The sequence below is a fragment of the Mustela nivalis genome (genome assembly GCF_964662115.1).
Source record: "Mustela nivalis genome assembly, chromosome: 2".
Lineage (NCBI taxonomy): Eukaryota > Metazoa > Chordata > Mammalia > Carnivora > Mustelidae > Mustela > Mustela nivalis.
Genome location: NC_139021.1, coordinates 125,386,512 through 125,398,415, shown reverse-complemented (window position 1 = coordinate 125,398,415; position 11,904 = coordinate 125,386,512). Strand labels below are relative to the sequence as shown.

The 11,904-nt window shown below is 50.0% G+C and overlaps 1 protein-coding gene across 3 annotated transcripts; it reads left to right on the top strand.

The window, feature by feature from the left end:
- Positions 1 to 479: 479 nt before the first annotated feature.
- On the top strand, positions 480 to 7,402 carry EGR2 (early growth response 2). 3 transcript variants are annotated; one of them, XM_082719182.1, is made up of 3 exons: positions 480 to 856; positions 3,443 to 3,551; positions 4,918 to 7,402. In XM_082719182.1, exons 1-3 carry the CDS (start codon positions 758 to 760, stop codon positions 6,165 to 6,167), a joined length of 1,458 nt encoding a protein of 485 aa, XP_082575308.1. In that variant the 5' UTR covers positions 480 to 757; the 3' UTR covers positions 6,168 to 7,402. The 3 variants fall into 3 exon arrangements, with proteins under 3 accessions (XP_082575308.1, XP_082575310.1, XP_082575309.1); XM_082719184.1 differs by lacking the exon at positions 480 to 856 and adding an exon at positions 1,292 to 1,799; XM_082719183.1 differs by lacking the exon at positions 480 to 856 and adding an exon at positions 3,053 to 3,342.
- Positions 7,403 to 11,904: the final 4,502 nt, after the last annotated feature.

Genomic DNA, 11,904 nt, shown 5'->3' with positions numbered 1-11,904 from the left:
TGAGTGTGCCTAGACTTCGTTCCATTAGCATTCTTTAAAAAAGAAGACAAAGAAGAAGGTGGTTACAGGAAGTATCTACTGACCCGTTTCCAGCAGAGATTCAAGGGAGGGCCTCCCAGGACTGGTCCCAGGTGCCTTCCCGGGAGCCGGCGGAGCCTCTCGGCTGCTCTTGGTCGCCCCTACCCCAGTCCACCCCAGGCACACCGCAGGTTTGACAGGGTGTAGCTCTTGAGAGAGGTTTGAGTTGTTGGAAAGCTCCGGATAATTCCAGAGGGTCAGTCACTCCCACTTGCGCACTCTAATGCGCTTGTCAGACGGGCCAGACAAGCCCGCCTCTCCTCGGTGGGGCCCCCTTCCCGGCCTCACCCCCAAACTCAGCCTCCTCCTTCGGGAAGGGTAACAGGCGAGGACCGCAAGTCTCTCCTATGCCAGTGCCGCCCCCATCCTGCGTCGGGCCCTTTGCGCTCTTCTCAGCCGGCACTCGGGCGTCCAGGAGCTCCCCCTCCGGGCGGCGCGGGGTGGCCACCGACGGGGTTGTCAGCAGCACCCGCCGCGGGGCGGCCCCGGCGACTCGCCCGCCCATGTGCGTGGAGAGGAGCGAAGCTCTAGCAGTAGCCGCGCCAGCTCCTGCTGGGTGCGTGTGGGTGCCTCACCTACGAGGCCGGCGGGGGCCGTAACCCGAGTCCCGCTGCCACGACCCACATTTGCATAATTTGGCTCCCCCCCACCCCGCCTTCTTTCGGACTCAAGGCTGGAGATGCGAGTCGGGCTCCCCTCCGAGGCGTCGTCTTGCCGGTGGTCAGCGCGGGGGCCGCGGGACCGGCCGGAGCGCAGGCGGAGTGGGCTGGCGCACGTGGTAAGAGCGCAGCTTTCTTTTCTTTCTTTCTTCTTCTTCTTTTTTTTTTTTTTTAATAAGAAATGGGACTTTGCACGTTTACACCGAGGGTGGGGTATCTACAAGGGCACTAACGTCGCTATGATTTCCTTCCTTTCCCTTTTATTTTTATCTCCAACTGGAAAAAGAGCGCGCAGTGCGAGCGGTAAACTTTCCCAATTTTCTTCTGGGCGTTTGGTCAGGAAAGTGGCCGGCCGCTCGAGAAGACGATTCCGCGGCGGGCAGGGGGAGACGCTACGCTTGGGCGGAGGAGCAGAAGGCGCTGCCGGCCTCCCCCGGGGCTTTCACCGCCGCGCGCCCGCCGCGGTGGGAGCGGGCTGGCTGCGGCGGCGGCCGCGGCAGGTGAGCGGCGGGAGAGCCGCCTGCAGCGCCTAGCTTCCTCCACGGCGTGGCGTCGTGGTTCTCGCCCGCCCGGGCCCCCACGAGGCTGGGGCCGTCCCGGGCCGGGGGCGGGAAAGGGCCTGGCTCGGCCAGGCCCCAGAGGCTGCCCCCGCGCTTCATCCCAGGTCTTGGCGGCTTTGGGGCGCAACGAAACCAGGCAGGCGGCGGCGGGCCGGCTTGGGCACCTGGGAGCAGCCTCCCGCGGGGCCCGGGTCAAGCCGGGAGCGCTGCGGCGGTGGGACGGGAGGCGGGAGTGGTGCGTGCAGCGAGCCAGAACCCACCGCTTTATGGACCTCTAGAAAGTTTTTTTAAAAAATTGCTTTGGGAACTAAACAGGAAGGTTTCCATCCGGGACAGTTTTGTTGTTGTTGTCGTTGTTATTTTTTACTCGAAAAGGGAAACGCGTGTGGGGGTGATGGCGGCTCGAAATTGGCCTTAGCGACGCAGTTGGCTGTCACTCGGGACCTCGCTGGGCTCACCGAGGTGGCTCTTGGCGAGGCAAAGCAACAAGATTCTTCCAAATGTGCGTGTTGTTGAGTAGGGCTCCGGGGAGGGCAGGGCGTACCCGCCGAGTGTAGCCGTTCGGGGGTCGGGGGCTGCCGGTTCGGCGAGAGAAGGTGAGAAGGGGCGTCTTGGCAAGGCACCCAGTGTAGCAAGCCCCGGCGCGCGCTTGGCGGGCCGGGCGCTCTGTTGGCGAAGCAGGCGCCCCGGCGCGCTGTCAACAGGGAGGTGTGTAGCGTAAGGTGTGCGAGTGGGTGTGTGAAGAAGGCAGCGGGGGCGGGAGTGTGTGTAGCGGAAGTGGAGCGTGTGTGAGTGTAAGAGTGTGTGTGCGTGTGCGCGGCGGGGCAGGGTGAGTGTCCAAGCCTCCATCTGGACGCCCCCACACAGCCGACCGCCCAGACGCGCCGGGAAGTGCGCCCGCTCCGCGCAGCAGCTGAAGGGGGGCGGGGAGCGCGCGGGCAGAGGAGTGGGGGGTGTCTCCGGCTGAGGATTTCTCTCGAAGCTCGCCGCAGTTATTCTGATCCTCCTAGGGTCTACTCCCCAGCCCCAAGATGCCCGAAATACTTAAACAAACAAACAACCCCAAACCTGTTCCGTTTTCGCTCCTGTATAAATAGAACAGACTTTCCAAAAAAGCAATACCGCATTCACTCTTATCACCAGCCACTTCTTTCCACCAAGTAATTCAGAAAAAAACAGTCAGCTTCCGTGAATGCATGCAGCTTTTTTTTTTTTTTTTTTTTTTTTCTTCGGTGCCTCCTTTTGCTTGCGGTTTTGAGCTGCCAAGAAAGTGAGTAGGGGTTTGACTGTAGTGTCTCGGCTCCGCTCGGTTTCTTTCCGAAGTTTAATTTTCCGGAATGGCTCCCAAACAAGGGCTGGGGAGGCGGAGCCGCCGGCACCGGATCTTCGCCTTTTTTGGAAAGTCCCGGAGAACCGGAATTCCTCCCCGCCCGGGGAGACCTCGCCGCAGCTAGGACTCGCAAGCTCTTCCCGGGTGGCCTGAGCCAGACTCGCGGCGCGCTCGCTCCCAGCTGGGCCCTGCGCCCAGGATGGGAACTGGGCCTCGGGCTGCGCGCCCTAGACCCCAGCAATTCCCCGCTGAGAGCCGGGAGTCGCGAGCCCGGCGGAGCCCGCGCTGCCGAGCCCGTATGCAAATCGGCCATGTGACGGCAAGAAGCCGCCTGGCCCAGCCCTGTTCCTCAGTCCATATATGGGCAGCGACGTCACGGGCATTGAGGACCTGCCCATAAATACTTACAGCAACACTTTCCGTCTAACCGAGAGAGCAGCAATTGATTAATAGCTCGGCGAGGGGACACACTGACTGTTATAACAACACTACACCAGCAACTCCTGGCTTCCCAGCCGGAACACAGGAGAGAGTCAGTGGCAAATAGTCATTTTCTTCTTTCTTAGAAAAAATAGCAACTTGTTTGCTAGTTTTATTTGTTGGATTTTTTTTTTTTTTTTTTTTTTGTGGTTGCTTTTAAGCGTGGAGGGCAAAAGGAGATACCAACTTAGACTCAGTCCAATCCCTCTCCAAAACGGCTTCTCTGACGCTCCAGGTAGAGAGGGAGTTGGGTCTCCAGGTTGTGCGAGGAGCAAATGATGACCGCCAAGGCCGTAGACAAAATCCCAGTAACTCTCAGTGGTTTTGTGCACCAGCTGTCTGACAACATCTACCCGGTGGAGGACCTCGCCGCCACGTCGGTGACCATCTTCCCCAATGCTGAACTGGGAGGCCCCTTTGACCAGATGAACGGAGTAGCCGGAGGTAAGCCGCATGCCTCCTTCGCGGGCTGGGACCCACGCGGCTCGAAGGTGGTGGGTGGGGTGCGGTGCGTGTGCAGGACTTGGAGGAGAGGGTTGGGGCGCGAGGTGGACGGTGTTGACCCTGCCCGGTGCAGGAGAAGCCCGCGGGAGCAAGGACCGGATCGCTGGAGCAGGGCGCGCGGGCAAAAGCACCCAGTCGTCAGGGAGCGGGCGTGCGTGCGCCGCGGCGCGCCCAGCCCCCGGCGGGCGCGGGGATGAGAGTAGAAGAGGTGCCCGACCAGGCGTCCTGCTTGTGCCGGCTCGTGGGCCGCCGGTACCCAGGCCTCCCCTCTCCCGGGGAAGGGACAAAGTGACGAGAAAGTTCGGGGCTCCGGAGGAGAGCTGGAAAGCCTAGCGGCCGAGAAGCGCCAGAAGAAAGCGTCCGCCGCTCCCTCCCGGGCAGAACCGACCCCGGGAAAAATCTCCGAGCGCGTTCCGGGAGCGGCCAGAAGGAGCGCCCCCCACCTGCGCGCCGCCCGCGAAGTTGAGGGGGTTGGCGAGGCGGGAAGAAGGAGGAGGAGGAGGGCGGGCAACGGCGGGAAGCGGCCCCCTGGCTGCCGAAGGAGGCCTGCGGGGGCACCGGCGCCGCTGGTTTCCTTGGCGATGCAGTGGAAAGTGGTCCGCCGCTGTCCCCGCTCCTTCCTCGAAGCTCCGCTACTGGCTTTGGGCTGGGGCGTGCGGGTGTTGGACAAGGCTGAGAAGGTTGGGAAAGGAAGGAAACCTATCGATTCCTTCCACTGCAGCGCCCCATACCCTCCAGCAGCCGTCAGCTGTAGCGCAGCGAGAGAGGGAGGGAGGGTAAGCACCGCGGAGGGGTAGCAGCCAGAAATCACTGATCTCTTTCTCAGGCTCCCCTCTCCAGCGGCACTGGCTGGGATCAGTCTCCTGGTTAGTGTCTCCTCTGGAGCCGCAGCCGTGGGACCCCCAGACAAAGAAGAGGGAGAGAATTTCCAGGCAGATGGGGGATTTTTGATATTGTTGTTGCTATTATTGGGTATTTTTATTGGGGATGAGAGCCACAGATGGCTGTGTGTGTGTGTGTGGGGGGGGGGGGGGTTGGGAGTAGCTCATCCTGGCTTTCCTGGAGGTAGTTTGAGTCCCAGACTGTCACTGGCTGCCCGTGGGATCCTGGGCTACCCTCTTCTTACTGTCTTTGGTCTGCGGTTTTCCCACCTGTTGGACTCTGCCCCAACTCTACTGTGCCAGGATCTTGGGATTTGGGAATGGACGTATTAGAGGTCCTACGGGCCTCTAATTAGAGGGGATAACAAGAGATTCTTGGCTGCATTACCATTGCTCCACCTCCATTGTTTCTATTCCCTCCCCAGATGGCATGATCAACATTGACATGACCGGAGAGAAGAGGTCCTTGGATCTCCCATATCCCAGCAGCTTTGCTCCCGTCTCTGCACCTAGAAACCAGACCTTCACGTACATGGGCAAGTTCTCCATTGACCCCCAGTACCCTGGTGCCAGCTGCTACCCAGAAGGCATCATCAATATTGTGAGTGCAGGCATCCTGCAAGGGGTTACCTCCCCAGCTTCGACCACAGCCTCGTCCAGCGTCACGTCTGCTTCCCCCAACCCACTGGCCACAGGACCCCTGGGTGTGTGCACCATGTCTCAGACCCAGCCTGACCTGGACCAACTGTACTCTCCACCGCCACCTCCTCCTTATTCTGGCTGTGCAGGAGACATCTACCAGGACCCCTCGGCATTCCTGTCAGCAGCCACCACCTCCAGCTCCTCCTCTCTGGCCTACCCACCACCTCCTTCCTACCCCTCCCCTAAGCCAGCCACGGACCCCGGTCTCTTTCCCATGATTCCAGACTATCCTGGATTCTTCCAACCACAGTGTCCAAGAGACCTACATGGTACAGCTGGCCCAGACCGCAAACCCTTTCCCTGCCCTCTGGACTCCTTGCGAGTCCCTCCTCCACTCACTCCACTCTCCACCATTCGCAACTTCACCCTGGGGGGCCCCAGTTCTGGGGCCACAGGGCCAGGGGCCAGTGGAGGCAGTGAGGGACCCCGGCTGCCTGGCAGCAGCTCAGCCGCCGCTGCGGCCGCCGCTTATAACCCGCACCACCTGCCGCTGCGGCCCATTCTGAGGCCTCGCAAGTACCCCAACAGGCCTAGCAAGACCCCAGTGCATGAGAGGCCCTACCCGTGCCCAGCAGAAGGCTGTGACCGTCGCTTCTCCCGCTCTGACGAGCTGACCCGACACATCCGAATCCACACGGGACACAAGCCCTTCCAGTGTCGGATTTGCATGCGCAACTTCAGCCGCAGTGACCACCTCACTACCCACATCCGCACCCACACGGGCGAGAAGCCTTTCGCCTGTGACTACTGCGGCCGCAAGTTTGCCCGGAGTGACGAGAGGAAGCGCCACACCAAGATCCACCTGAGACAGAAGGAGCGCAAAAGCAGTGCCCCCTCCTCAGCCGTGCCAGCTGCGTCCACGGCCTCGTGCCCCGGAAGTGCACAGGCTGGGGGGCCCCTGTGTGGCAGCACCAGTGGCACGCTGGGTGGAGGATCTCTGGCCCCTTGCTCTTCTCGGACCCGAACACCTTGAGATGAGACTCAGGCTGACACACCAGCTCCCTGAGGCCCCGGAGGCCCTTCGTCCCCTGGTCCACTCGAGCTGCACAACAAACACTACCAACCCTGTCCTGCCCCTCTGTCCCCTCCCTGGGTCAAGGGCCTTGGTGGAGCCCAGCACTGCCCCCTTTCCACCTAGAAGCAGGTCCTTCCTGAAACTTAGTCCACTTTAGTCTCTCTTAGGTGAGTTGACTCTCACCTCAAGTTAATGAGTGGGGAGGCTCCGAAGGGGGTCAGGTGGGGGCCCCTGGCCTAGAGGGCTGAGGCCTGACCCTGCTTGAAAGGGTTGTTTGACTAGGTTTTGCTTCCCCTGCTCTCTCATATTTTGTCCCATTACAGATTTTTTGACTCTGGATGTCCCAATTGGAGACTTTTTCTACAGTAGGTTGGGAGATGCTGCTCCCTTCAGGTGGGGGCAGCAGAAAGAAGGAAAGCTGATGTGCACTTTATGGCTTGGGACTGATTTGGGGATTCTGTACAGTGAATGAAGCATGGCCTTTATGCTGCATTCTGTGGCCCTAGAACAGTGAATCAAAGCTTATCTAGTTGTTCCACCCCTTTAAGCAGTATGTATTATAAACTCAAGAGAACGGAAGTGCAATGTGATGGGAGGGACATAGCAGTATCTGCTCCTTTTTGAGTTGAGAAACAGAGAGGCTATTTTTTCAGTGTATATCCACTCAGATTTTGTGTATTTTTGATGTGCACTGTTCTCCAAGTTCTGAACCTTTGGGAAGAAAAGTAAAGCATTTATGATCTCTCGCAATGAGTCAGAGGTTAACTTATTTAAAGGGGGATGTACATATATTCTCTGAAACTAGGATGCATGCAGTCGTGTTGGAAGTGTCCTCGGTGCCTTGTGTGATGTGGACAATGTTACAGGGTCTGCATGTAAATGGGTTGCCTTACTATGAAAAAAAAATCACTCCCTGGGTTTAGTATGGCTGTATATTTCTGCCTATTAATATTTGGATTTTTTTTTTAGAAAGTATATTTTTGTATGCTCTGTTTTGTGACTTAAAAGTGTTACCTTTGTAGTCGAATTGCAGATAAGAATGTAAATAATATTACTGGAGCTGACTTGTTTGGTTATTAGCTCTTAATAGTTGTGGAACTATAAATGATTTATTCTAACGCAAAAACCACTAACTGAAGTTCAGATAATGGATGGTTTATGACTATAGTGTAAATAAATACTTTTCAACAATATCTTTGCTGCAGAAATCATTTATGAAAGATTTCCTTGGCAGGAATTCCATGGTTATCCAGTGGGTTTTAGTGCTTTGACCAAGCCAGGATCTCCAAATTTTCTTTGCTGGCCTTTCAACACCAGCCCGCTCACCCCCAAAGCAATCTCCATTCATAATCAAACACTAGTGTTCCGGGGATTTCCCCCATGCATTAGTGTAAAAGTGGGGAGGCGTTGTTTTGACTCATTGTTCCGTCCTCTATAACAGCCTATAGCTTCTCTTGGCTCCTGAGTGGGCTCCGGAAAATAAATACTTACAAACAAGTGCCCACTCGGAGACTACACATTTGTGGCTCCTTTCAGAACCCTGACCAAGGCCAGGAACTCAGACGAGATGTGGCTTTGTGGAAAGTGTGGTGGCGTGGTCAAGCTGGAAATGACTTTTAGGTTCCAGGATTAGTTTCATGATCACAGAAAACTTTTTGAAAAAGGCTATCGCCTCTTCAGATCAGAAATGCACCCAGACACTGCTGAAGGCAGCATTAATGGGTTGCCAAAGGAATTACCCCAGGACTCATTTCTCTCTAGTCTTCTCTCCCTGATTACCCCTATTTGGAAGGATCACTAATCTGCTATAGGTTTGGCGGGTCTAGAGACTATCAAAATACCCAGCTCATTAGATAAGATAGGTGTACAGCAACCTAAGAAAATCTCAAAGAAAGACACTTTTTAAAATAGGTAATTAAGTAGGCAAATTAAATAGGCATTTATGGGCCTCCATGGGTACTGGCTAATGGTTTGCAAAAGAATACACTATAGGGTTCATTTTATTGCAAGCCTTTAGCAGTGGTTTTAAAATATAAAAGTCATATGAAGTAAGTGGTTGGGTCTCTGTGAAGTTATCTACTCTAAAATTGGGCCTCAATATCATTTAAGTTCACCCGCAGCTTCTGGATCCTCACACATGTGTAACCTGTTGGAATACCCACTGTTCAGCTAGATCATCTGAAAACTGCCATCTCTTTGTTCTTTGCCACTGTCAGCCCCCTTCATACGTGGTTGATAATTGAAGGCCTTTATTTTAGAACAGCAGACAGTCACACCTACTTTTTGCCCTACAGAACACTGGAATTTTGAGATCTTCTAACTTGTGGAAGTAATTAATCCTTTTATTTCCTCTCCTTCCGTATTTCCAAGATGCAGAGTACCTCTTTCTGTAACTATGAAATAGAAATTTCTAAACTGCAGTGCCAGATTGTTCTGGTAGCTCGTGTTACTCCATTAGATTTATATTTCCTAGTTTATCAGCATATTATCATCCTTGTTTGGCTAATTTTGTTAAAATATGTATAAAACAATGCCACATTTTGATAATTATGTTTTTAATGAATACTTCCTTACTACCAAAACTTCAACTTTTTACAAAGCAGGACAAAAAGTTTTTTTTGTTTGTTTGTTTAATTTTATCTATTTATTTTTGAGAGAGAAGAGATCACATGTAGGCAGAGTGTCAGGCAGAGGGAGAGGGAGAAGCAGGCTTCCCGATGAGCAGGGAGCCTGATGCAGGGCTCAATTCTGGGACCCAGCACCCAGCCCAGGGATCATGACCTGAGCTGAAGGCAGACACTTAACTGAGTGAGCCATCCAGGTGTCCCAGAAGTCATTTTTATAAGAGTAAGATTATTTTGATGATTGTCAAATTCGTTAATCATTTTCACCTTGATGTGGGCTTGAAGTGGTATAACATACCATAAGGAACACATCTTGGTGTTTTTTCAGATAACTTGGTCACTTTTACTTGATTTTAACATGTCAGATCAATTTATAATTTAAAAACAATGTTGTAACATTGAGGGTATTGTCATACAGGTGTTTCATTTTTTACTTTGCTCAAGAAATAAAGCATATAGAGCTCAGCCTGCTCCTTCTTACATCCGATATGCTTTATTGAATATTTCGGATAGTACAGCTGTTACTGGGCATCCTTATTAAAAATAAACTTCTTGGGGTGCCTGGGTGGCTGCTTCTTACCTGCTCATGCTCTCTCTCAAATTATTAAAATCTTAAAAAAACACACACACACACAAACTTCTGGAGAATAATTGCTTAAAGATCATAATGCATTTGCTCTGGTTCACTGCATATCAAAAATAGGTCTATTAAACCTAAATCAGGTCTTCAATTATTCATAAATCAGTGTATTTAAGTACCAACCACTAATGAAATTAAGCCAAACTGCTTGATACATATTAAAAGTGGCTGTAGTGATATTTTAACTGTTCTACGCACACACACACACACACACGTCTATGTATATATATATATGGTGGGAATGAATGGTCAGCATCAATTACTTAAGATGCTACCAATCCAAACGGCAATTAAACTTCACAGAAAAAGTAAAGGTAAGAAATAAATTTAAGTCCAAAGATTCTTTCCTTCATGGATAAACGTATTTTTGTTTTCTGGCACTAGTTTATTTCCTTTAGCTTAAATATAAAAGGAACTATTTTCTGTTGTAGCAAAATAACATGATTAGACAGCTTCAGATACGTTTTCAATCAGATTGTTTCAAAGCTCACTCTCAAGGAAATAGACTAAGTTTATATTATTACTTGGGCTTTAGAATCTGCAGAAAGCCACCTGTTTCCAGTATAATATAATCCTACTGTATAGACTAAATCTTTAACAGTAATTAAAATGTAGACATCATAGTATTTTTCTTCTCCATTTTGCAATAATCAAATAATCTAAACAATTTCAAACATGCCTTTATTTTCCATAAGTACACTGATTTTAATCTAGAAATATAAACATCTCTGGATCTGAAAATTCAGTATGTTGTATTTAGGGCTTAACAAACGATTTCCTTGACAGTAAGTGCTTCATTACACTGAAATGTTCAGTGGTTCACTTGTTTCTAACTTGGAGTTCAGAATTCAGACTAGGAGGGTTACAGAAGTGGCACTGCCCTCAGTTTAGAATTGAATGGTAGTGGTCTGAATCCTGAATTACAGACATACTGTTTTTTTGCTGAGCAGTGCAGCTAGGGCACAAGATACAGTCATTGGGATTAGAATAGCAGTAAGAGCCTTCTTCAGATGCCAAGGCTGAGGCACCTACGAGGGGACAATGCAAAAGGGGGAATAAAAGGTGTGGATTTTGGAAGAATTTAAGGACTATTAATTAGTCTTAAAAGTTCAGAGAACCCACTCCTGTTGACAAGTATTTCTTTAAAACAGGCCCCTGATTTTCATTAATAAACAGCAGTTAGTGTAAACTCAACCCATGCAAATCAAATCAAACTTTGTAAAAAATCAATTCTCATAAAATAGGTAGGTACACAATAGTCTCCATTAATGTAACTGGCTTTTGATATAACCAGAGAATACAAAAGCTTTAGAAGTATTGAGACAGACATCTCATTCATGAGAGGCAATTATTGCATTTGTTATTCAACAGAAAAGTGATTAGTATCATTGTGCTCATTAGTCTGTGTAGAGGAAGACAAATTTTTCTCACAGCTGTTACTAAAATAGAGTCTATATATTGCAGGAATATATGGAAATACAACAGCAGCACATCAAGTCAGTCATGACCAACAGTTTTTATGCAGAGGTACCAGCTTTGCTGCACCACATTTTCTCTTTGTATTAAGAATATTCTTTGCTTAGTGGCTCACTGAAACAGGTTCAGTTTTCACCACTAATTTCCTCAGAATTTATTAATGAACTAAAAGTTTCACTGTTATCAAAATAAATTAGATATCATATTGCTATTCTGGCCTGAAGAATTTCAGTTATTCTTTTGAAAAGCACCTTAGTTTTTTTTTTCTTTTTTTTTTTTTTTTTTAAATTCAACTTGTATTTGAGAACTTTAAAGTTTGGAAAAACAAGTCCTCCTGGAAGAATGAGTTCTTGTTGGTTTAATATACACCAGGTTGTATTATATAGCATATATATCACTATCAACAATCTTTATAAGTTAATCAAATTTTGGCTATAATTCAGGACTGGGAGGTTATGTGATTGCTAACCATACACTTTCATTTCTGTGCTATTAAAAACCCATTTTGTGAACTTTTTTAAAAGAAGATCATCATTTGCATATCTAGGATTATTTTTAAACTGAAAAGCATTAAAAAGTGCTTTAAACTGCCTCCAAGGCAGATTAAACTACCAGAATGTGAAGCTACCAACAAACAATGTTAGCAATCCTGGAAGAAATGTTTGGCATTATGCCTGTCTCAGGTTTTACAACAGAGTGGCATTTTGCATTGAATAAGCATCTTTTTTGTTAAAAAAAAAAATCAAGAATTTGTTTTTCTAGCTAAAAAACTGGGAACAAATATTCCTTCACTCTGTGCCATTAGTAACCCAGTGTGCACAAAGAGGCAAGGGCACATACTGTTTTTCTACAGGGACAACACTTTCCACCAATAGCAAATCTCCCTTTATTACAGACCTTAGAACTGGATTGCCATTTGGGCAAGTCAATCAAGAGGGCTTAGACAACAGCTGGG

What these genes read in the sequence shown, in the direction of transcription:
- EGR2 (XM_082719182.1), top strand. Translation starts at nt 758, where the DNA reads ATGCGAGTCGGGCTCCCCTCCGAGGCGTCGTCTTGCCGGTGGTCAGCG. An exon ending in GGAGTGGGCTGGCGCACGTG is followed by an intron (nt 857 to 3,442) that starts GTAAGAGCGCAG and finishes TTTGTGCACCAG; the next exon opens with CTGTCTGACAACATCTACCC. An exon ending in GATGAACGGAGTAGCCGGAG is followed by an intron (nt 3,552 to 4,917) that starts GTAAGCCGCATG and finishes TTCCCTCCCCAG; the next exon opens with ATGGCATGATCAACATTGAC.